This window comes from Astyanax mexicanus, chromosome 8 (assembly GCF_023375975.1).
Source record: "Astyanax mexicanus isolate ESR-SI-001 chromosome 8, AstMex3_surface, whole genome shotgun sequence".
Lineage (NCBI taxonomy): Eukaryota > Metazoa > Chordata > Actinopteri > Characiformes > Acestrorhamphidae > Astyanax > Astyanax mexicanus.
Genome location: NC_064415.1, coordinates 45356471 through 45380908, shown reverse-complemented (window position 1 = coordinate 45380908; position 24438 = coordinate 45356471). Strand labels below are relative to the sequence as shown.

Below are 24438 nucleotides of genomic sequence, written 5' to 3'. Positions count from 1 at the left end.
TTTTCTAAGTTATTACTTATAACTAGTTATTACTTGAATTGTGCTGAGTAAACCTTGATCTTGATAAACATTTGTTTGACTTACATGCTAAAAACTGTTCATAACTGCTGATTATCTAAACTGATTATAGTTTACTGGATTTCATGGAGCTGCCCACCATCATTCAGTGAATATAAAGGTATCCCACACCACGAGTGGAACTAACACCTCTGAAGTTCTCATGGAAAGCTTGCACGGTGGTGATATACGACTTGTAGATGCATTTATAAGATGTTTCGATAACTTAACTGATAACTGAGCTATCTGTTATAGACTATGTTGAAATTGTGCAGATTGATCAACTTTGTTAAAATGTAATTGATTACTTTCAGATTTCCTCATTTTAATATTTGAAATTCTGAAAAGAAAAAGTTTACTTTACTGCTGATAAAGGTAAAATGCATAGAAAATGGATTTTAAAACCAATCAACACTCAGAAATGTATGTGTATTTTCCTGTTTGCTAAAGGAATCAAGTATAAATGTTAAATACACCAAAATCTATTGTGAACATCAAAAAAAAAACAAAACCCATCAAATACAGTGGCTTTGGAACACTGAAATCTGTCATATTGACATTTTTCTGATTCTAAAATTTGAATATCAGACAAATATAATCAGCATTAAAATGATAATTTTATTAAAAGAAAGAAAACTATCCAAACCAATCTAGCCCTGTGTAGAACAAGAGTTTGCCTCCTGCAATCTTTACCGATAACTGGCACAGAGTCTCTTGCATCTCTGTGGAGGAATTTTGTTCCACTCTTTTTTTACAGAATGTATTTAATTCAGACACATTAGAGGGTTTTCGAGCATGAACCGTCTGTTTAAGATCATCCACAGCGTCTCAGAGTTGTTTGTGTGCTTTGGATCATTGTCCTGCTGCAGAACCCAAGTACACCTGAGCTTGAGGACATAAACAGATGTCCTTCAGGATTGTCTGGTAAACAGCAGAATTCCAGGTTCCATCTGTTACAGCAGGTGTCCAGGCCCTAAAGCAGCAAAGCAGCCCCAGACCATCAGACTACCACCACCATGTTTAAAGTTCAGTATGTTCTCTTCACACCAAAGATTGTTTATCCAAAGTTCTGGGGATCGTCAAGATGTTTGTTGGTAAATGTGAGACGGGTCGTTGTGTTCTTTGTGGTCAGCAGTGGGTTTTTCTGTGGAACTCTCCCATGGACACAAATTTATTATTAAATCATTAACACTGACCTTAACTGAGGCGAGTGAGACCTGAGAGTTCTGGTTAAATGTTAAATGTTGTTCTGGGTTCTTTTCTGACATCCTGGATGAGTTGTCCATGTCCATTTGGAATAATTTTGTTTGGCCAGCCACTCTTGGGAAGGTTTACCAGTGTTTCATATTTTCTCCACTTGTGAATAATAGCTCTCACTGTGAGTCGCTGGAGTCCAACAGCCTTAGAAACGTTTGTAACCTTTTCCAGACTGACAGATAATCTTTTTTGAATTTCTTCAGATCACGGCATAATGTGTTGCTTTTTGAACTCTTTAAGCTGCTTCAAGTTGTCAGACAGGTTTTATTTATGTGATTTCTTGATTCCACAGGGCTGGCAGTAATTAGGCCTGGTTCTGGTTAGTGAAACTCGGCTTTCCAAAAAGTGTGATTAATCTCAGTTAATTTATGGGGGCAAACCCTTTTTCACACAGGGCTAGATTGGTTTGCATATTTTTCCCGTAATAAATGAAATCATGTGAAGGAGCTTTTTATATTTACTCAGGTTATATTTGTCTGAGATTAAAGTTAGTTTGATCATTTGAAAAATTTACCTATGACAGTGTGAAGTGTAAACACAAAAAAAAAAATCCGTAAGGGGGCAAATATTTTTTCATCCCACTGTATGTCAAAAATGTTTGCAAAACTGAACATTACATTTGTTTTATGATATATCTTTCTGAAGACAGTAAACATGCATGTGTCACTGGGGTCCAAAAATAAATAGATACACTTTTCACTTTTAATAAATTATTTTTAATTACAAAACATAGCAGCAGCATAAGAACTGGAGTGAAACATGGAATATAAACTTCAATTCCAGTATTTGCTGTCTAATCAGCCTCTAAGACCCATCTGAGTCTCCTAAAACTTCAAGCACATATAACCTTTATTTACCTCAACTTTGACAGTGTCATACATTCACTTTAAATGAAATAGAGCAGAACCTTCAATATTTCAATATTCATTTTACATAGCTTTTCTTCTTTTGAAGTTCAAGCCGTAAACAATCACCAAATTTCCAGTTTTTCAATGTGTTCTTGAAAACCCAAACATGAAAACCTCTAAACCTTACTTTTTAAACCCAATAACGTATTAATAATTCCAGTAACAAAATGTCTAAAAGAAACAGCAACAGAGCAAAAAATAGTAAAATAGGTATCTTCAAAATATCCAGCAACTGTTACAACAATAAGGAGTCTGTCAGAACTGAACCCACTGTACGTTCTGGAGTCAGTACAGCTGTATCTACACTATGCTTCTACATGCAGGTCCCTTATTTCAAACCTTTATCCCAGGCACAGATCTGTAGCGCTAGGCTGATCAGCCTCACCACAGAGAGGAGTAGTTGAAGTGCACCCGGAGGAGGTATCTCATGCGTGTTTGAGCTGGGTTATACACCACAAACTCATTATACAGCAGGGAGCATCCTCCACCCTGGCCTACACCAGTCTTTACCCCGGGACCCATGGGCACGGTGGCACCATCCCTACAGAATAAGAGAACAGCAGAGAGTGAGAGCACTGATCCAGAATGAATTCACCACTGTACAGTCATTTATTTAAGCTCTTGGCCTATTATTCAGTTATTACACCTAATGCAGGAGTTGTAAATTCTTTGATAATGTTGTGGAATCCCTGATCTTAAATTTACAATGTTCATATATATATATATATATATATATATACTGCTCAAAAAAATGTATTAAACAACACAATGTAACTAAGCAAATGGAACAGAAAACCAGTGGAAATTATAGGCAAGAAAACCCCTATAAAGGAGTGTTTCTGCAGGTTAGGACCACAGACCACTTCTCAGTACCTATGCTTTCTAGCTGATGTTTTGGTCACTTTTATTGTTTTGTAATTCTTTATTTTTCCAGTGTGTACTTCCAAAATTGACATTCACAATATATAAAAAAAGAAATAAAATAGTTTTCTGGGTTGTAGTTTAGTCTGTTTGTTTTTCAATGAAATCTGGTCTTTCATTCTTCATGTAAATTGTCCATTTTGACCATAATTTTGCAAATTTTGACATTTGCAGCCTAAGTGCAAATGTAAGTTTTTCCATTACATATATTTCATTGACTATATTAATCCATTCTTCCATTACTGGGGGATCAGGTATATGCCATTTCCTTGTTATGGCTTTTTTACTTGCAATCAAAAGAATATTCCACAGATATCTATTTGATCCAATTGCTTCAGGACTGATCTCTCCTAAAAATAAAATATCAAATCTCTGGTTAATTTCTAAGTCAAATATTTTTTGTAGTGTATTGTGCAAATCTGACCAATAAGCCCTTAATTTTGGGCATCCCCAAAATATTTGCCAATGTCCAGCTTCCTGACCACACAGCATTTTTGTTTTATGTATTCAGTTGAATTATCTGTAATTTCCATTAATCCCTTATACATTTTAGATATAATTCCTTTTAGAGACTGAGATTGATGTGCTTCAAAAAATAATTTTGATGTGTTATCAGGTGAATTATTTTTAATTGTTTTATAGAAGTAGTGTCGAATCTGTAGATAATGATAAAAATCTTGGTTCTCAAGGGACTATTTTTTTTTTTACCGTTTGAAAATTTTGTGGATTATTTTTTTCAATAATATTACAATACGCTTTAATCCCGTTCGATAACCAAATTTTAAATCTTTTATCTAGTTTATTAGGTATGAAATCAGTATCATAAGCACACCATCGGATTACTCTCAATGAATCCGTGTATCATTCGTTCATTTGATATTCAATTGAGAATCAAAATCGGAAAATTAAAAAACCAATTCGTTTTTTCGTTTTTGAATATAATACCAAAAAACGAATAACGGCTTGTATTTTGTATTTTTATTTGGTTATCCAAACAAAAATTGGAAATTTAAAAAACGGACCAGGAGCCGAATTTGATTTTGATTTTGAACTTGACCCATTTGTGTGCCCCGGAAGTTACTGATTTGTTTATTCTTGGTGGGTTTCTGTTGCGCGGGAGTTCACTGCAGTGTTATCTACACAGTCTGTATTGCTGTAGGCTTTGGATGGAGTTGAGGATGGAGAGTTTTATCTTGTTCAGAGGAACTAAACGCGTTGCAGTGAAAGAAGACGATATGACAACAGAAAAAATCGGCAGGATCTTTCAGGTGTTTGTCTAACGTTCCGTAGCTAAATGTCATATTTAGTTAATACCTTCAAAAAGATCTTTAATTAGGCCAGAATGTGGTTCCAGTCCGGCCATGCTGCCTACAGCAATACAGACTGTGTAGATAACACTGCAGTGAACTCCCGCGCAACAGAAACCCACCAAGAATAAACAAATCAGTAACTTCCGGGGCACACAAATGGGTCAAGTTCAAAATCAAAATCAAATTCGGCTCCTGGTCCGTTTTTTAAATTTCCAATTTTTGTTTGGATAACCAAATAAAAATACAAAATACAAGCCGTTATTTGTTTTTTGGTATTATATTCAAAAACGAAAAAACGAATTGGTTTTTTAATTTTCCGATTTTGATTCTCAATTGAATATCAAATGAACGAATGATACACGGATTTCAATGATTCCTTTAAATTATGTTTTTTTATTACCATTATCCATGTACTTAAGTTTGCTTTGATATATGTGTTTTTTATACAATCAATTTTATTTTTGACAAATTCCCAATCCCCCAGAAATGCCTGTACAGGAGGATCATTTACCAATGAAGCTTCCATATCTTTCCATTTTGCTGTATATTTGGGATTACATGAATAAATTGGAGGCCTTGTCTGTGCTGCAACGTAATATTTTTCTAAATTTGGTAATGCCATTCCTCCTTTTTCTTTTGAGAGCTGTAAGGTTCGAAATCGAATTTGCCATATGCATCTAGAAATAATCATATCCCATGCTTTAAAAGTACTTGTAGGAATTCTGACGGGTAGCGCTTGAAAGAGATAAAGGAAACGAGGAAGTACGTTTATTTTAATGGATTCCACCCTTGAATTAAGGTTAAGAAAGGGAATCACATCCCTTCTTTGAATATCTGATTTAATTGTTGTGAAAAGAGGTCCAAGACAAATCTTTAGGTAAGGTATTTCCTAAATATTTTAATGTTTCGTTGAGCAATACGGACATTGAAACTGGTGCATGATCAGAAAGGTCTATGGTTCATTTTTCACATTTTAACATTTTATGCCGCTCCTTTTTATATGAAAAAAAAATAGTCGATTCTGGAATATGTTGAATGGGGAAATGAGTAGTGAGTGTAATCACGTCCTGTTGGGTAGAAATCCCTCCACAAATCTATTATTCCTAATTCCTCCATTATGAAATCTAATTCTTTTTTGTATTGATGTTAATTTTTTAGGTGATGTATGAGGCACATCCATTTTTGGATTAAGGTGAATATTAAAATCACCTCCACATATTAATACTCCTGTAGCCTCTGCCATTAAATTAAACATTTTCTGATAAAATTTAAGATTGCTACCTGGGGGAGCATATATATTTAACAATGTTATTTCCACCCCATCTACACTTCCTGAAATTAAAATGAACCTACCTTCCTTATCTTTGGTCATTGTATGCAACTCAAAAGCTACCTGTTGTGATATTAATATAGCTAATCCCCTTCTACTCCCAGTTTTGTATGAAGAGAAAAATATTTTGAAGAAACCCATGCGTTTTAGCTTTAGCTTTTTAGTGTCATTTAAATGGGTTTCTTGTAGAAAAACGTCAGATGCTCCTTCTTTCTTCATTTTGGTTAAAATTTTGCTTCTCTTTACAGGATTTAGTAGACCATTTACGTTAAATGAAATTATCTTAAGTTCCTCATAGGTCATTTTGTTTATACAGTCATATGAAAAAGTTTGGGCACCCCTATTAATCTTAATCATTTTAGTTCTAAATATTTGGGTGTTTGTAACAGCCATTTCAGTTTGATAAATCTAATAACTGATGGATACAGTAATATTTCAGGATTGAAATGAGGTTTATTGAACTAACAGAAAATGTGCAATATGCATTAAACCAAAATTTGACCGGTGCAAAAGTATGGGCACCCTTATCATTTTATTGATTTGAATACTCCTAACTACTTTTTACTGACTTACTGAAGCACAGAATTGGTTTGGTAACCTCATTGAGCTTTGAACTTCATAGCCAGGTGTATCCAATCATGAGAAAAGGTATTTAAGGAGGCCAATTGCAAGTTGTTCTCCTATTTGAATCTCCTCTGAAGAGTGGCATCATGGGCTCATCAAAACAACTCTCAAATGATCTAAAAACAAAGATTGTTCAACATAGTTGTTCAGGGGAAGAATAAAAAAAGTTGTCTCAGAGATTTAACCTGTCAGTTTCCACTGTGAGGAACATAGTAAGGAAATGGAAGACCACAGGGACAGTTCTTGTTAAGCCCAGAAGTGGCAGGCCAAGAAAAAAATCAGAAAGGCAGAGAAGAAGAATGGTGAGAACAGTCAAGGACAATCCACAGACCCCCTCCAAAGAGCTGCAGCATCATCTTGCTGCAGATGGTGTCACTGTGCATCGGTCAACAATACAGCGCACTTTGCACAAGGAGAAGCTGTAGGTCCTCAGGACAGATCTCCACAGAACACTGTGGAAACACACCTGTTTCCTAGCACTTCTGTGTTTCTTTTCAGTAACTGATTTCTGCACTTAGCACTGCCAATTACCCAACCCACTCACTAGGGCTTCCCCTATCACCTCCTGGCCCCAACACACCAGGAGGGTGAAGACTAACACAAGCGCAGCGGCTCGGTTCCGATACATCAGCTCACAGACGCCCTGTGCTGTGGACATCACCCTTTAGTGATGTGGCAAGAGAGCGCCATCTACCCACCCGGAGGGAGCAGGTCAATTTTTGCTTCCTCTGAGCGCCGCAGCTGCCGGCAGCTTGATGGCAAAGCTGCATGAGCGGGGATTCGAACCTGCAACCTCCCGCTCATAGGGGCAGCGCTTTAGAATGCTGGACCACTCGGCAGTCTATTCCTTTTAATATAAATCTATTGGTTTACCATAAGATTCACCACAATCCCACAATTCTTAGGTTGGCTGATGGGGGAAAATATCATTCTTAAATTCGGAACCTACAGTGTGACAAAGTTTTTAGGATCAGGACCGGTCTGTCCCAGGCCTTTAGTGCTGTGTTTTCCAGAAGGCAGTCTGTCAGCATCATAGTTTGCATCCAGCATCTCATTACAGTCACCAAGAGCCACCTGTTGGGGCAAGAAAAAATAATAAACACTCGTTCTTGTATGAGATTGCATTTATTGCCTCTGTGTTTATTTTACCATCTCACAACATAATTTAGAGTTGTTTATGAAAATAGTGAAACACCACAAAAAGTGCCTTATGCTTAAGGACCTTATGTTTATTATATTAACGTACACAATGATTTACTATTTAAATACACAGCATGCAGTAAATACTCAATACTTACACTATACCAGCATGAGAAGAGTTTTGGAAATGTTCTGAGTGATGTTAAACCTCTAATTTTTTTGTATGAATATTATTTATCTTTATCATAATATTGTAAGAAGAAGAAGAGTAAGAGAAAGAAGACATTTTGTGTTAACCAGATACCTAACCCTCCTTATTATACCAATAGATTTATTTATTTTTCTTTTAACCCAGTCTATTTGCTCCTTGCAACTTAAATAAAACTTTGAATTTGGGCACTTTAAGCAACACCACAGATTCAATTGTAATTTTTGACATGCTTTTAGTTTATGATTGTTAAAACAACATGGATTATCTGCTTTAAACATGGGAATAACTTTTGGTAACTTTTAAATCTTCTGCCACAATACAAGTTTTAAAAGATAATTAAAAAATATAAGCAAGTGGTTGCAATAATGCAGAAATATGACCAGCTGAAGATATCTCTAATTTATCAATTATATTACTTATTTCCTGGATATCAACAGATTTAAAAGAAGATATAATAGAAAATGTTCTGCTTATAAAGTGTAATTATATTTAAATTGTGTTTTCGTGAGAAAATAAAAAAAATACTGTCTAGATAATCAGCTTTTAACTCTGATAGTATATATATTTACAGTTCTGTACTTTTAGTTCCCTCTGACTAAGTGTGTTTTAAACACCTGGTCACCTCACCTCGCACAGCAAGAGCAGCCCAATGTTATTCTTCTGATTGGTGAAGCAGTAATTGGCACTTTTGGATGACATGTCAGCAAAGTAAATACCTTTTCCAAACTACAGACAAAAGAAAGACAGAGAAATGGCCATAACAAAACCAAATTATAAACCACATTAATAAACCTCAGAACAACAGTGTGAAAGTGTCCATTTATTATTTAAATTCAATTCAGTACTGCTTACAGATTTCTGGGCAATAGAGTATGAAGAGGAATTAGTGCCAAATTGAAAAGCAAACACTACTATGGAAAAATGTAAAAGCAAGCCAGAAAACGTTTAATGCTTTTCCTCACTAACATGCAGAATACATGCCGAAATGAAATGCAAAAACACATCACATTACATTTCACTGCACTTGATCTCAATACACAAGAATTTGCTTTTTTAAAACCAAACGCTGAACTTTTCCACCGATATTCAGGCTCAAAAGCCCCACACTTCATTGGCAGAATCTGGAGAGCCCTGACATTTAAAACGAAGCATTAAGAACTGCACAAAAAGTTTATTAAAAGCCACTGTTTACATCCCATTGCATGGGCAAATCTGTGGGCGTCGAGCACTATTCAACAAAGGTTACTATTTTTTTATCACGTTTTAATACACCCAAAGTCCATTTTACACTGGAGTTCTGCTTTAAATTAGAGAAAATGTATTTTTTGACAGGATATAATACTATAAATACTATAATACTATTAGGGTTGCAACAGTATGAGATTTTCACGGTATGATAACCGTCTCAGAAAATACTGTGTTATCACGGTATCACAGTTTTTACATATATTATTAAACTGACCCTTAACGAAATTACAACAAAGGTTTTTTGTTCAATTAACTATTTATTGTAGAAACCTGGAACAATTATAATTTTAATGTCTCCTTAAAAAAAAAAAAAAAAGGTGTACACCATTAGGTGAAGGAAACCAGGTTTTTGCACTACTCTTAAGGGCATTAAGAGTGTATATAAAAAATATATATATATATATATATATATATGTAAATATATATAATATATATATACACACATACACACACGTTATACACATTACATGTCCTCTAAGAAGTAAAGATCCTGTATTTAAAATATTCAGTACAATTATTTAAGTTTAAATTATTTAATATCTGATGAACTGAGACTGGGTCAGTGTCTGATAAATAACTGTTGTAAACGTCCGTTTTACTGCCAAGTTGGTATATAACCAGATACTGCAGAAAGAGGGGATTTATTTCTGACATGATCCTCACAATAGAGATTTCTATTTTAAGGCTTTCACACAGAGTCTGGTTTTAACATATGAAAAACAGGCACGTCAGAATTAGAAAATTAACGCATGTAAATAAATGGCGTCTTTCACATCCAGTCCGGCCAGGACCTTTACACGGACACGTGCATCCATCGTAGCACGCACTTCACGCCTGTACCTGCGTGCCCAAATTTCGGATAACTCAGCGCTTTTGCGGGCGCTTACCGCATGGGTTGTGCACGACTACAAAGAGGTTTTATTTAGGTTCAGAGTAAAATTATAAACGAAACATATTCTTTGCGCTGCACGGCGGGATGGTGTTCTCGGAGATGGGAGAACAGGTTTGACGTATGTTCACCTTTAGCTGTGACTTTACGGCCACATTGATCACAAAAACGGATAACCAGCCTCGGGTGCGTTCAGCGGGTATCCGAAATAGTCCCACACTGCTGCAAATTCAGTGTTTGGTTTCGAAATGTAAATAGTTGTGTATTGTTTTTCAATAAAGAGACCATGTTAGTGAGGAAAAGCTGCATTCACATTTTCCCACGGTAGTGTTTGCTTTTTAATTTGACACTAATTCCTCTCTATAATAGTGTTTTTATGATTGCTTTAGTGTGTGCTTATAAGTGTGTGTGTGTATGTGTGTGTGTGTGTGTGTGTGTGTGTGGGTTATCACCATATAGCCGGTAACTGGCGCTTCAGGAGGAGCCACTCGAAGACCCTGACTCAGGATGCCCACCCAGTTAGAGAGACGAGACCCATGCCACAGCAGCATCCTTAGGTCAACACACACACAATTATTAAGGATCTGATACAGCATAATACACTGTATGAAAAAAAGAGACACCTTAAAAAAACTTTTATGACATCCTGATAAAAGGCTCTAAAAGGTCTAACAGAAGGTATATAACTCTGCAGTTATTAAGTCAGTATTATAAAAAGACTGACTAATGTTTAGGGAGAGTGTGTCTGCTTAACCAAAACATACCACTAGAAAGGTACTCATAAGGCGGATGAAATTATGACCGCAAAGATGAAATTACATATTTCTATTAGGTGTCGGCCCTAAATGGCTAAAAAAGAATTATCACTTTATTTCAGGGTATTTTTGCAATAACAATGTTCCTGGATTTAAAATACACAACAAAAATTATTATTAAAAAAAATATGTAAACTTTTGTCTATTTTGTAAACAACACCAAGATTCTGATTTTGTGTTAAATAGTAATAATGTAACAATACACAATAAATAGCAAATCATTCAACCATAATTCCAAAAAGCTAAAACCTGAAAATCTAAACTAAACAATACACTGCTTTAAAGACTGCTATTATCACAATACGTATTGTTTAAAATCATATTACTATAATGATATTACTGTCAAGATATAATGTGTACGATACAATATTACACAGCCCTAATTATTAAATTGATAAATGCAATATATTATAGAACTACACACTTTCCACATTTCCTTAGCTCTGATTGCTCTCTGAACTTTCCTGCTAGACCAACTAGGCCAATCAGAAAAACTTATGTGGCATCTCAAAAAATATATCTTAGAAGAAACACTGTCTAGCCCAATATAATGTTGAATAAAATGTCTGCTAAGACTGTCATGGATTTGCTTGAAGTTCCACCCAATCGACAGAAACCTCAGCCCTCTGATTTGCAAATATATTTTTTGTTTAAGAAAATCACACTCAGATGTTTGTTAGTACCTGTTGTGCATCTCAGTGAGGAAACTGTCCCTCTCTCCTTCTCTGTCCACTAAGAAAATATCCAGGACAGTCATGGTGTAGTCACTGTGGGTGGGTGCATGGGTGGACTGAAGATACTTCTCAATTACCTAACAAACATTAAAAAAAGTTGTGGAGAGTATGAACAGATGCACATTCCAGTAATATTTGACAGTACATCTCTTTTCTTATAGTGTAAAGACTGCCTATTTGTTCATAAAGTAACACTTATATTGTCACTGATGCACAAAAACCTTGCAGCCTCTTAACTGTTAATGAAAATCAATGTAAAAACGTTTAATTCTAATGCATTAGGAAGCAATTATAGTGGTCCATTTATCAAGAAAATTTGAAACAATGCTTAAATAATTTGCCCAAGTTTTCCCCTTTTCAATGTAAAATGAAGAAAGCAAATTTTTTTTTAAATGTTGAAAAAAATTATAATATTAAATGTAACGGCTTTTGGAGATCAGTTTATCTTCTGCAGTTAGGAAGTGGAGTTTGAGCTTCACACATTTCTGGACAAGCTCAGAGAAAAAAAAAAATGTTTTGCCTGTGCTGATAATGTTTTTAGGATGATATTTGCCTGAGAAATAATTGCAATAAACAATATTATCATTTTAAGGCATTTCATGCCACTGCAATAAAGATAATGAAATATAATCTGGTGCGCCTTGTATGTATGAATTTTACCAGTTAGTTTGTAAGGAGCAGTAAAGCCACTCGCTGAAGTACAGCATTATACAGGAGTTTCAGTTTAGTTCTCCAACACAGAGACTCAAGACTGGAGCAGTATTAGCATTACCCACTAACTGTGCTAAGCGCTAGCTACTTTGCCAAGTCAGTATTATCGGACCATAGCCTGTGTTAAAACAAGCTATGTGGGGTGAACTAGCTAGCTAATATCACCCTGGCTTACCAGAACACTCGGGGTTCCTCAGTGTAGCGCTGTCAACCGGCATTAGCCGCTTACCGCGACTAGCCACTGAAATCTGCAAATCTAAGCTTACTATAAGTAAACAGAAGCACTTTACTCACCCAAATATTCAGTTTTCAGGAGAGAAATCAGTGTATATTAACATCCAGCACCTTATAGTACGGAAAATATGGTAAAAAGTAAACTGAAATATTAAAAAGCTTAAATATTATACCACACCTGTCACAAAAACATTTTTATGTGCACAATATATTGTACCAAAATAATTGTGATAAACGTTAATCATTCATTGTTTTGCCAATGATTTGATGATAATAAATAATTGGTAAAATTATGCCAATGATTTAATGATAATATCCTAAATAAATAAAATGAAACCACTGTTTTTAAACCAAGTCAACATTATTCTATTTACCGTATTTTTCGGACTATAAGGCGCACCGTATTATAAGACGCACTATCAAAGAACGCCTATTTTCTGCTATTTTTCCATACATAGGGCGCATCGCATTATAAGGCGCGTTAAGTGACACTAGAAAGGGTGCCTATATCAAAGTGAACAGGGGTGGCGCCATGTTTCCCTTCCCCCACCGGGGGTGGTCGCTTGCCGGTGGAGCGTCTCAGTATACAAAATATAGCTCTTTCAAAGTCAAACGAGTGCTGGATATTAATCTACACAGATTCCTCTCCTGAAAACTGTTTATTTGGGTGAGTAACGTGCTTCAGTTTATTTACAGTAAGCTTAGATTTCCAGATGTCCACTAAGGCTTGCTGCACCAGCGTTAGCATAGCTATCCGCTAGCACGCTAGCTAGTCACCTAAACTAGTAAAGTTAACCCAAACTTAAACGACAGCGTTACACTGAGTAATCCTGCGTGTTCTGGTAAGACAGTGAGATATTAGCTAGCGATTCGTCCCCCGTAGCTTGTTTTAACACGGTAAACAAGCAGATTACAGGCTGATAAAACTCACCTCTGAGAGAGTTAGCGCTTAGCATCTAGCTAATGCTAGCCAGGCTAAGCAGCACAGACTTACAGGCCGATAACTCACCTCTGAACGGTGAACGCTTAGCGATTAGCATCTAACTCTAATAATACTGCTCCAGCAGTATTAAAAGTGCTAAATTTAGAAAATACTGATCTCTGAACAGTGAAAAAGCTAGCTAGCTAAGCGGTTAGCATCTAGCTAATGCTATTTATTGCTGCTCCAGCCTCGGAGCGGCACGGCTCTGCACGGAGTGTGTGTTTACTGCTCCTTACACCTGACGGGTAAAATTTAGATAATACTGATCTCTGAACAGTGAATAAGCTAGCTAATGCTATTTGCTGCTCCAGCCTCGGAGCTGCACGGCTCTGGACTCTGTATAGCACTGAAACTCTGTATAACGCTGCACGGAGTGTGTGTTTACTGCTACTTACAACCTGACGAGTAAAATTTAGATAATACTGATCTCAGTGAATAAGCTAGCTAGCTTAGCGGTTAGCATCTAGCTAATGCTATTGCTGCTCAGCCTCGGAGCTGCACGGCTCTGGACTCTGTATAGCACTGAAACTCTCTATAACGCTGCACGGAGTGTGTGTTTACTGCTCCTTACAACCTGACGAGTAAAATCCATACAAAAGGCGCACCGTATTATAAGACGCACTGTCAATTTTTGTGAAAATTAAAAGTTTTTAAGTGCGCCTTATAGTCCGAAAAATACGGTAATTAATTGCTCCTGTTTTTAGTGTTGTATGGTTATTTGCAATCCTCTGCCGCCATCTACTGACCAATTTTGGTGTTTTTTCTATTCAGTAACTAGTTGATGATATCATATTTAGTGGACATTAGTTCTACATGAAAACAGAGCAGGGTGCTTTACTCTTGCTTGCAGAGGCTAAAGTTACACGTTTATTTCTTCCTGAGCATCAAGGTTGCTTTGAAGGCATCGTCGGTAGGTTATATTTCACGAGATGCTTATGAATGACTTAGTTATAAAGTTTAGTACAAGACTGTATGTTACTTTATACTCTGTCTAAGGTAACCTTGTTTTGCTAGCACTCTGTTAAGTTACATTCTGAATGGGTTGTATTTGTTTCCTAGTTTTACCCTACTTCAAAGACCATAAAGTGTGAATTGGAAACTGTCGTCTGGTGTGTTTTTTTGGAGGAGTTAACTTGCTGTTGACCCTGGCAAGGCATTGGGGCAGAACAATACAAACATCCTGGCCATTCACATTATTATTCTAACAGGCCTGTCACTGAAAGTTAATTAAATACAAAAAAAAAGAAATGCTACATAACAATTTGCTGCAGTGAATTAATTTACTAAACATCAGTAAAAGCCACCTTACTCCAATCAACTACTGGTTCATATATTATACTAAAACATCAGTTCTAACTGGGCTATGATCAACCTGCTGTCCAGCTGCTGCATCTGAGCACAGCTAGTTGTGTGTACCTGGAACTCGTGGCTGTTGGGGGTCACAGGCTGCAGCTGACACTTCAGAGAGTGGTATTGCCTGTCCAGAGGATGCTCATCACTGTGGCTACTCGACTCCACCATCTTCACTGCTATCTGGATATCACTTAGGGCCTGAGTGTGTGAGATGTGAGATGTGAGAGAGAGAGAGAGAGAGAGAGAGAGAGAGAGAGAGAGAGAGAGAGAGAGAGAGAAAGAAGGGGGGGGACTTACGCTACTTTTTTTTAGAATATAAATGACATGGTAAAACAAGTAAACAAACAGTTCAGCTAATTATACCCATTTATGATTTATGGTATAAGAGTTTTAATAAGTTTTATGATCAGTGTTCTGTGATTAGCTTGTATTTCTGCTCACACCTCCAGCAGTGCCATCTTCTCCTTTAGCTCCTCCTCTGTGCGGATTGTAGGGGGCACCCGTAAACTAGAGAGCAGAAATAAAAGAAAATTACAGATTGTAATGTTTTCAAATTAGATACAGCTAGTACAAAAGTTAAGCCCTAAAACAATGTTTATTGTCAATCTCTCTTTCTTTATCTCTCTCTCTCTCAACGACGCTTAGTATGAATGTCTAAAAAATTTATTCTACCAGATCTAAACCACACTACACTATTATTACTGTGGCCTCACAATAATACTAGGAAGTTTCAGCATTAAATGAATTTTTAATTCATTTTTAAGTGACTGACACCACTAATTTAATTAAATTTTAACAATCCATTGCAGATATTTCTTAAAAAGAACTCAAACATAAAAAAGCACGGAACCGTGGGGTTTATACGAAGTTTGAACTGAACCGTAAATGTTCTGTGCCGTTTTACCCCTATTTAGTACTATTAGTTATTAAGTCTTCACTATGAATAATGTAGTACCTAGTGACTTATTTCAAACCTCTAGGAATCATTCAGTGTCTACTATGAAATGTTCAGTATCCACCGTGAATTATTTAGTATCCATTGTAAATCCTTCAGTAACTACTATGAAATATTCAGTGTCCACTATATATTATTTAGTATGTAATATGAATTACTCAGTACCTAATTTGAATAGTATCTACTGACACTTTTTCAGCATCACCTATGAATTATTCTGAATCCACTGTATTTACTTAGTAAATACTATAAAATATTCACTATTTACTACGTATTATTCCACAACCACTATATATTATTTATTAGTATCCACTGAGTTATTTAGTATCTACATTTATTGTTTAGTATCTACTAATAATTATTGAGCATCATCTGTGAATTACTTAGTATCCATTCCTAACCATTAATTATTCAGTAACTACTGCAATACAAATGAATCCTCTAAAATGTATCTTTTTAATTAATCTAATAAGCTACTATAAATCGTTCAATATTTAATAAGATATATTTTGTATTATTTATATTATTCCAACCATCCATTTTTCAGTAATCACAATGGACCATTTAGTATCCACCATGAATTATTCTGAATCTACTACAAATGAATCATTAAGTATTATAAATGACTATTCAATACTCATTATGAATTGTATTGTAACTACCACTGAATTATTTGGTATGCACTACAAATTATTTTGCATTAACTATTATTAATTATTCAGTATGTACTATTGTGCACGTTTTTTTTTAAGGTGTAAACATTTGTGCTGCCGTTTTACTGACTGTACCCGAAGTCGTGGGGGATTCGAGTGTAAAACTGGTTGCAGGCCTCCAGAAGCTCCCTGTTGCTGCCTTTTTTCTTCAGACACTCCTCAATCCTCTTCAGAGAGGCGTACCCTGCTCGGATCTGCTCGACAGTCAGCTTCCCTGAAAGCATTTACACAAAAGTTACAATCTGTGTGTGATTATAAGAATTTAGATCAGTTAAATTAGTAGAATTTAGATTTACCATTTTTTCTGTTAGAGACAGACAGACACACACACACACACACACACACATACCTAAAGGAGCTTTTTTGGTGTCAAACTTCATTTCAAGAACACACTCCTCCATGGCTTTAATGTCACAGATGAGCTCCAGAAGAGACTGCAATTTAAGGTCCAGCTGAGACGGCTTCTTCTGGACAGAAGTGGAGACATCACATGATTCTTCCTCCTATTAAAGAAGCAGAAAGTAAATTATTAGATTAGATAAGGATTGACCATAACTATTAACTGAATACAAGTAACCATTCATCAAAAAACGAGTAAATAGGTAAAAATATGTGCAATCACTTATTACATTAATTTCACTTTAAGGTTAAAGATGTGTTTTGGTTAGATGTTAAAAAGCAATCGTATGTTAACCATGATTCCACTAATAATAGTAATAAAAAACACTTCACACAAATATTTATATTATAAAATTTCTAAATACATGAGAGTTTACAAGGATCAAACCATTTGTTCATTCTTACATTGTCATTACCAGTATAGTCCATGAACACCAAATCATATTTTCCAGGTACTTTTTCAAAATTTGCCCGATCCTCCCACTCATTTTTTGTCTTATCTAAGAATCTGGGAAACAAAAACACACACACACAACTGTAAAATCTATGCTAACAAACAGTAACTAACAGTACTGAAATCAACCTTTAAAGAAAATCATACTTTTTTTTAAAGATCTCTTTAGCTTCAGCGAGGTTTCCACCACACGACACCAAATTGTTCTGTCCAACTTTTCCCACTGTGGGAAAATATCATGTGTTATAATTAGTACAGTATATACTGCAGACCAAACCAAAATCTAATATTTAGCAGTACTACGTATCTATACTGTATCCACTGCCTTCCAAAGAACAGGACCTGCATCTATGGTTCACTGCATTAAATTGAATTATAATTTTAGTGGAGGGGAATGAATCTCGATTATGGGGAAAGACAGAGAATACACGGTACCCAAAAACAGCTAACTTAAAAGCCTCATATGCACCAGATACATCCATTGCACAAGAGGTTGTAGGTTGAATGTGTGGATAAACTGCTGTAGACTGAATGTGTGGATAAACTGCTGAAGACTGAATGTGTGGATAAACTGCTGTAGACTGAATGTGTGGATAAACTGCTGTAGGCTGAATGTGTGGATAAACTGCTGTAGTCTGAATGTGTGGATAAACTGCTGTAGACTGAATGTGTGGATAAACTGCTGTAGGCTGAATGTGTGGATAAACTGCTGTAGTCTGAATGTGTGGATAAACTGCTGTAGACTGAATGTGTGGATAAACTGCTGTAGGCTGAATGTGTGGATAAACTGCTGTAGGCTGAATGTGTGGATAAACTGCTGTAGGCTGAATGTGTGGGATAAACTGCTGTAAGCTGAATGTGTGGATAAACTGCTGTAGGCTGAATGTGTGGATAAACTGCTGTAGACTGAATGTGTGGATAAACTGCTGTAGACTGAATGTGTGGATAAACTGCTGTAGGTTGAATGTGTGGGATAAACTGCTGTAGTCTGAATGTGTGGGATAAACTGCTGTAGGCTGAATGTGTGGATAAACTGCTGTAGGTTGAATGTGTGGATAAACTGCTGTAGGTTGAATGTGTGGATAAACTGCTGTAGGCTGAATGTGTGGATAAACTGCTGTAGGCTGAATGTGTGGATAAACTGCTGTAGTCTGAATGTGTGGATAAACTGCTGTAGTCTGAATGTGTGGATAAATTGCTGTAGGTTGAATGTGTGGATAAACTGCTGTAGGTTGAATGTGTGGATAAACTGCTGTAGACTGAATGTGTGGATAAACTGCTGTAGGCTGAATGTGTGGATAAACTGCTGTAGGTTGAATGTGTGGATAAACTGCTGTAGACTGAATGTGTGGATAAACTGCTGTAGGCTGAATGTGTGGATAAACTGCTGTAGGTTGAATGTGTGGATAAACTGCTGTAGGCTGAATGTGTGGATAAACTGCTGTAGGTTGAATGTGTGGATAAACTGCTGTAGTCTGAATGTGTGGATAAACTGCTGTAGGTTGAATGTGTGGATAAACTGCTGTAGTCTGAATGTGTGGGATAAACTGCTGTAGGTTGAATGTGTGGATAAACTGCTGTAGGTTGAATGTGTGGATAAACTGCTGTAGGTTGAATGTGTCGGGTTAAAATGCTGTAGGCTGGAAAATATTGCCTACCTCTCCCCCATCTCATCCATACACTGTAGGCTTTGGCGTGGTCATCCTGCAGCAGCTGGATAAGGTAGTACTTATTGTTGTTGAACTGCAAATTTGTCTGAAAGATGGCACAATCGGTCAATTTGAGTGGATGTGGACTCAAATCTATTCAAAGTGAATGTGAACATCACATAACTACGTTACAGTTTAAATGTCGGAACTAAAAAACGCTCCAACAGGTTGGATTTTCTACTTAGAATACCGGAAAAGCCTCTCAACCCCAAGTTAAAACAGAGCAATAGTGTTGTTAGGCAGGTAGGAGGGTACATAGGTAGGTAGGGTACACTGTGTGATGTAAAACTTTAAGTTAAAACAACCAATCTGAGGGACATAATCTGCTGCACCAAGGTGGAACAGATCATTTGAATCAGCTTCATATAGGCCTGTCATGATAACATTTTCAGGATGATATATTGTACCAGAAATGATTGCAAAAAATGATAATATTGTCATTTTAAAGCGCCACTATAGAAAATGTTTTTTTTTTTTCCTGCTTCTGGGCTCCCAAAGTAGCTTAAAGACAATGTGCCACAGTAATGATAAAGTAGCATTTTAATGTGAAATTTGACATTGAGAATGTGACATTGAGCTTCCAATACTTTCCTTTACTAAATAAACAAAACAAATAAAGTACAACCACACTGGGGCACATTGTGAATTCTAAGAATTGTCAGACCTTGTCAATAAAACATGTAAAAGGGTAAAATTAAGTAACAACAAACTCTGGAAATAACATACATATGTATTTTTTACTGTTTCAATAAGGAAAAATCCAAGCAGTCTGTTGTTATGATAAGTCGATAACATAACTATCGTGACAGGCCTAGCTTAATATTATATTACATTATAAGTTCTTAATATTGAACAGCTTTTGAATTGTGTGTAACCATGGGATTCATATATTCTGCAACATTTGGCCAATGTTTCGACATCTTGTCCCTTCACTGTTCTGTTTCATTAACAAATTAATACAAATAAACCAGTTTAGTACACACCTGATTTAGCATGACATCATAAATGTCACTTCCTTCGCTGTACACATGAGCCTGCAGAGGAGCAGGAGGGTGGACGTCACAGGGGAACCAGAGGAATGATACATGTTGTGTTCAGTTTAAACTTTCCAGCTTATAAATAGAAAAACGTCACATCACCCTACAGCTCTTCTAAAAGTTACCTTTCCCAGTTTGGCCTTGCACTCTAAATCTACCGGAGCTTTCCCCTTCATCACCACCGTCTTTACCACCTCTGTAGCAAAACACACATAGAAGGAACTGTGAATAATGTTTATTTATATGCAAATCCACAAAGCAATTCATCTGAGGATTAGCTGTTACTGCTACTAAATTCCCCATGGAAAAGAGTGGATTGAAATAAAACCTTTTCAGGAACTTGACTGTTAAACCTTCTACAGCGCCAATGAGGGATTTACAAAAATAGTGTAAAATGTTTAAATAAACCTAAACAAATGATTACATTTTTTATTAAAGTTTTATCTAAGTTTTATCTTAAACTAAAGTAAATCTATTTTTGCCATTTTACATGAAAACTACACAGAAAGCTACACAGGATATAAACTATGGGCATGGATCAACAGGCACATTAATTTGAGCCTCCACTAATTTTGGTTGAATATAAAACATAAATAATATATTATATGAAAATATAATACAAATATATATTTTGTAAAAACAACATACATATTTTCATTCACATGCGTTTTAGGTTATTCTGATTCATGACATAGTAATAAGTTAAATAAAATTAAACCCTGTTGTGTTAGAAATACGCCTTAATGCTGAAGGTCACTGTTAATATTGTGCATATTTCAGCAGATCTACAGTAAAAGTCACCTTTACTGTCTGTCTCCTTAGTGGGTGAAGCTTTGGTATCTTTCTGGCTCTTCCCACCTCTGCGTCTCTTCTTTGCATCAGGCACCTCCTCCTCAGTTTCTTCCTCTTTAACGGGAGCATCACTGGTCAGATGGGAGCCCCCATCTCCATTCACATTCTCTGTAGGGTGAAAAGACAGAATGTGTGTGTATGTTTCTGTGTGTATTGCCTTTATTGTCTATATGTGGTAAATAATGTCTTCCACATCTACCTGCCTTCACAGTGTGTGAGCGGATCTTCCTGCAATATTTGGTTGCTGAGTTAGTCTGGGTCATCTTCACCAGGTCCACTTTGTATCCAGGGCCGAACTGCAGGGTTACTAAGCTCTTCCTGGCTCTGAATGCTGCATCAAGCTGGGCACACACTGTGGATGTATATGGCTCCCACTGTCCATCATCATTCTCCCACTGCCACACTGAAAATAGGCAGAAATATCTTCTTTATTACCAGCCATACCTAATAGTAGCAATATTCCAATTTTTTATAGAGCTGAAATATTTTCTCTTGTGTGTGTCTGGATTAGTGCTGTTGGAAGCAAGGTATACAATTAAAATTAGGATCATGGAAACCATGACTGTATTGCCTTTAACAGTATCCTGTACTAGAACACACTACTTGTGTGAATTTACTGTAAAAAGCTTACAGTGCTGTGAAAAAGTATTTGCCCTACATTTTTTTGTTGTTTTTGCTTTTTTTTTTTATCATACCATACTTATATTTTTTCTGATTAACAAACACAATTTTACATCAGACAGATAACCTGATTCAATATAAAAAGCAGTTTTTAAATAATTCATTTATTAAGAGAAAAAAGTTATCCATATCAATCTAGCCCTGTGTGAAAAAGTGTTTGCCCCCTAAGCCTATTACCGGTTGGGCCTCCCTTGGCAGCAACAACTACAATTAAGCGATGGCAATAACTATCAATGAGTTAATCTCTGTGGAGTTAGTGCTGGGCAGTATGACCAAAAATGCATATCACAGTATTTTCAAGATTCTGACAGTTTCACGGTATATCAAGGTACTATTATTATTATTATTATTTTTTTTTTTTCAATGACCGGGCTTTAATATAGGTTTGTAAGTTACTACACTGTTAGGAGTACATATAATATAAAACACAAAGGCTTAAACTGAGGCTTTGACACTATTGAGTTTTAGAAATCAGACTTCATTATCAGAAATACAGCTGAAAAATAAATAAGACATTTTACCAAAACAATTGGTAAACCACAGTTATCTAAAATAAACTGATCACCATCACTGTGTACTGTCTTTTTGTCTCATTGGCAAGATTAGAATAGAATACATTACTCTTCTTTTGGCCACCAGGTGTGAGTCACAATAGACATTCAAATCCAGGAGAGATGAGCAGCCATATGGCTGTTTAATTAAGTCAGATGACATTTTGTCTGTAGTAAAATGCACAAATAAATACAACAGTAATGAAAAAAATGGGACGAACAATTTTAGTTTGGGGTGGCTGACAAGCTTAAGGACAGTTGGTGGGGGGGGGGAGTTAGTCTGGTGTTTTTTTTTTAATTCTACTTTTTATTTTTTGCATCACTAGGCTTTTACATTGGTTTGTGAGTTACTGTACTGTTAGGAGTACATATAATAAATAAAATTCTAAGGTTTTAAATTAAGGCTTTGATTAGTATCCTACAAAATTAAACAATATATGAAGAAATCAGATTATTGGCTGAAAATCAGCTGAAGAATGTAAACAATCAACCTTAAAAAGAGATATGCCAACAACTTTAAAACAACTTCCTTTCCTAAACTAAATATTTAATTACCGTTTAGTTTAGTTATATAAATTATAGTTTCATAATTACTATAAGCGGATCTAAAATACACAAAGTTTAAATATTCAAGAGATATTTCTCAAAAGCTCTATTGCACAAGTCAGACAAGTTTAATATCTATTTACAATATATTAATCCAGAAGCCATTAGAGGCTTTACAGTATTAAAATACAGCCACAATTCCCCTTTCTTCAGTTAACAAATACATTCAAATCCTCCTTCAAGCTACAGTATTAAAATATTTAAAAGGGCTGTAGGTACTGCTGTATTTTACTCAGGTAAAAATACTCATATAGTGAGAAACAGAAGCAGGAGCTGTTCTCATTTCTCTCCAGGCAGGACAGAGCTAGACCAGCGTTGGACTCCACAGAGCTGCTTGTTCTTTTTTACAGTGCTGTTTCTCACAGCGCTCCGCAGCGCCTCTAGCAGTATGACGGTATGACAGAAACACATACCGGTTCTACTTTGCCCTCAGGTATGCCGTAGGGACCGGTATACTGCACAGCACTACTGTGGAGGGTTTTAAAACATGAATAGCCTCTTCCAATATATAGCCTTTTCAAATATATATAGATATATACAGTAGCATAAAAAGTATTTGCCCCTTATAGATTTCTTTACCCTGTTTTTGCATTTTTGTCAAACTTGCATTATTCAGATTATCAAAAAAACTTTAATATCAGGCAAATATAAACTGAATAAATATAAAAGCACTTTTTAATGATGATTTCATTTATTAAGGGAAAATAAATATCCAAACCAAACCCTGTGTGAAAAAGATTTTGCCCCCAATTAACTGTGATTAAATTAAATTTTACTAACCACAATCAGGCCTGATTACTGGCAGACCTGTGGAATCAAGAAAACGCTTAAATAGAACCTGTCTGACAACATGAAGCAGCAAAAAGATCTCTAAAGCAACACATTATGCCGTGATCTGAAGAAATGCAAAAACAGATGAGAAAACAAAGTCACAGATTATCTGTCAGTCTGGAAAAGGTTACAAACGTTTCTAAGGCTGTTGGACTCCAGCGACTCACAGTGAGAGCTATTATTCACAAGTGGAGAAAATATGAAACGCTGGTAAACCCAGGAGTGGCTGGCCAATCAAAATTATTCCAAATAGACATGGACAACTCATCCAGGAGTCTTAAAAGAACCCAGAACAACATTTAAAGAACTGCAGGTTTTATTTAACAGTGGTAATTATTCAATAATAAGATATAGACTGGTTAGAAAAGGTCTCCATGGGAGAGTTCCAAGAAAAAAAAAGGTCTGGAAAACTTGCTGTGATAAATGGAACCAGATTTTCTGCTGTTTGCCGAACAATTATTAAAAATAGGATACAGAGTAAACCCGGCTGTTAGATTTACCTGCTGGCCCTTCAGTCTCTGACTTAGCGGCTGATTTTGCTCGGAGGCTTCTTGTTTGACGCATTTCGTCTTTATAAAATTATATAATTAATATTGTTTAAAGTTTATTTCTCCTGCAGCGCGAGGGTAATGCTAACTACATGCTCCTTCCTAACTCCTTCCTGTTGGAGTTCGCGCCGGAGTTACAGTGAATTCGGTCCCCCAAAGCCGCATTACAGAAGCACAGAAACCCCACACGGAATTATTCAGAACAGCTAAACACGAGCAGATTAAAATAACTCAGCATTTAACAGAGATATAACATGCACAGAGTTTATTTATATGTTCCACTAAAAACAGTGTAGAAGTATCTACACTTTTATCTATACTGACCGAAACAAATGTTAGTTCAAGATATGATAGTAGTAATGTGCATTTTTTTATTTG

The 24438-nt window shown here is 36.0% G+C and overlaps 1 protein-coding gene and 1 long non-coding RNA gene across 9 annotated transcripts; one reads left to right on the top strand and one right to left on the bottom strand.

The window, feature by feature from the left end:
* Positions 1–2007: 2007 nt before the first annotated feature.
* On the bottom strand, positions 2008–24307 carry parp2 (poly (ADP-ribose) polymerase 2). 2 transcript variants are annotated; one of them, XM_022663598.2, is made up of 18 exons: positions 24013–24307; positions 23462–23488; positions 21043–21246; positions 20793–20951; positions 20117–20187; positions 19938–19988; positions 18904–19000; positions 17393–17468; positions 17197–17299; positions 16742–16895; positions 16468–16606; positions 15168–15231; positions 14788–14922; positions 11394–11521; positions 10348–10447; positions 8386–8484; positions 7357–7481; positions 2008–2763 (listed from the first exon to the last, which is right to left on the bottom strand). In XM_022663598.2, exons 1-18 carry the CDS (start codon positions 24074–24076, stop codon positions 2604–2606), a joined length of 1956 nt encoding a protein of 651 aa, XP_022519319.1. In that variant the 5' UTR covers positions 24077–24307; the 3' UTR covers positions 2008–2603. The 2 variants fall into 2 exon arrangements, with proteins under 2 accessions (XP_022519319.1, XP_007241737.2); XM_007241675.4 differs by lacking the exon at positions 23462–23488 and having other exon boundaries at positions 24013–24305.
* Positions 18115–18893, top strand: LOC125803998 (uncharacterized). 7 transcript variants are annotated; one of them, XR_007440494.1, is made up of 4 exons: positions 18115–18204; positions 18396–18449; positions 18531–18638; positions 18774–18893. It is a non-coding gene; the product is annotated as an uncharacterized LOC125803998 (long non-coding RNA). The 7 variants fall into 7 exon arrangements; XR_007440495.1 differs by having other exon boundaries at positions 18720–18783; XR_007440493.1 differs by lacking the exon at positions 18396–18449 and adding an exon at positions 18261–18314 and having other exon boundaries at positions 18125–18204; positions 18450–18557.
* Positions 24308–24438: the final 131 nt, after the last annotated feature.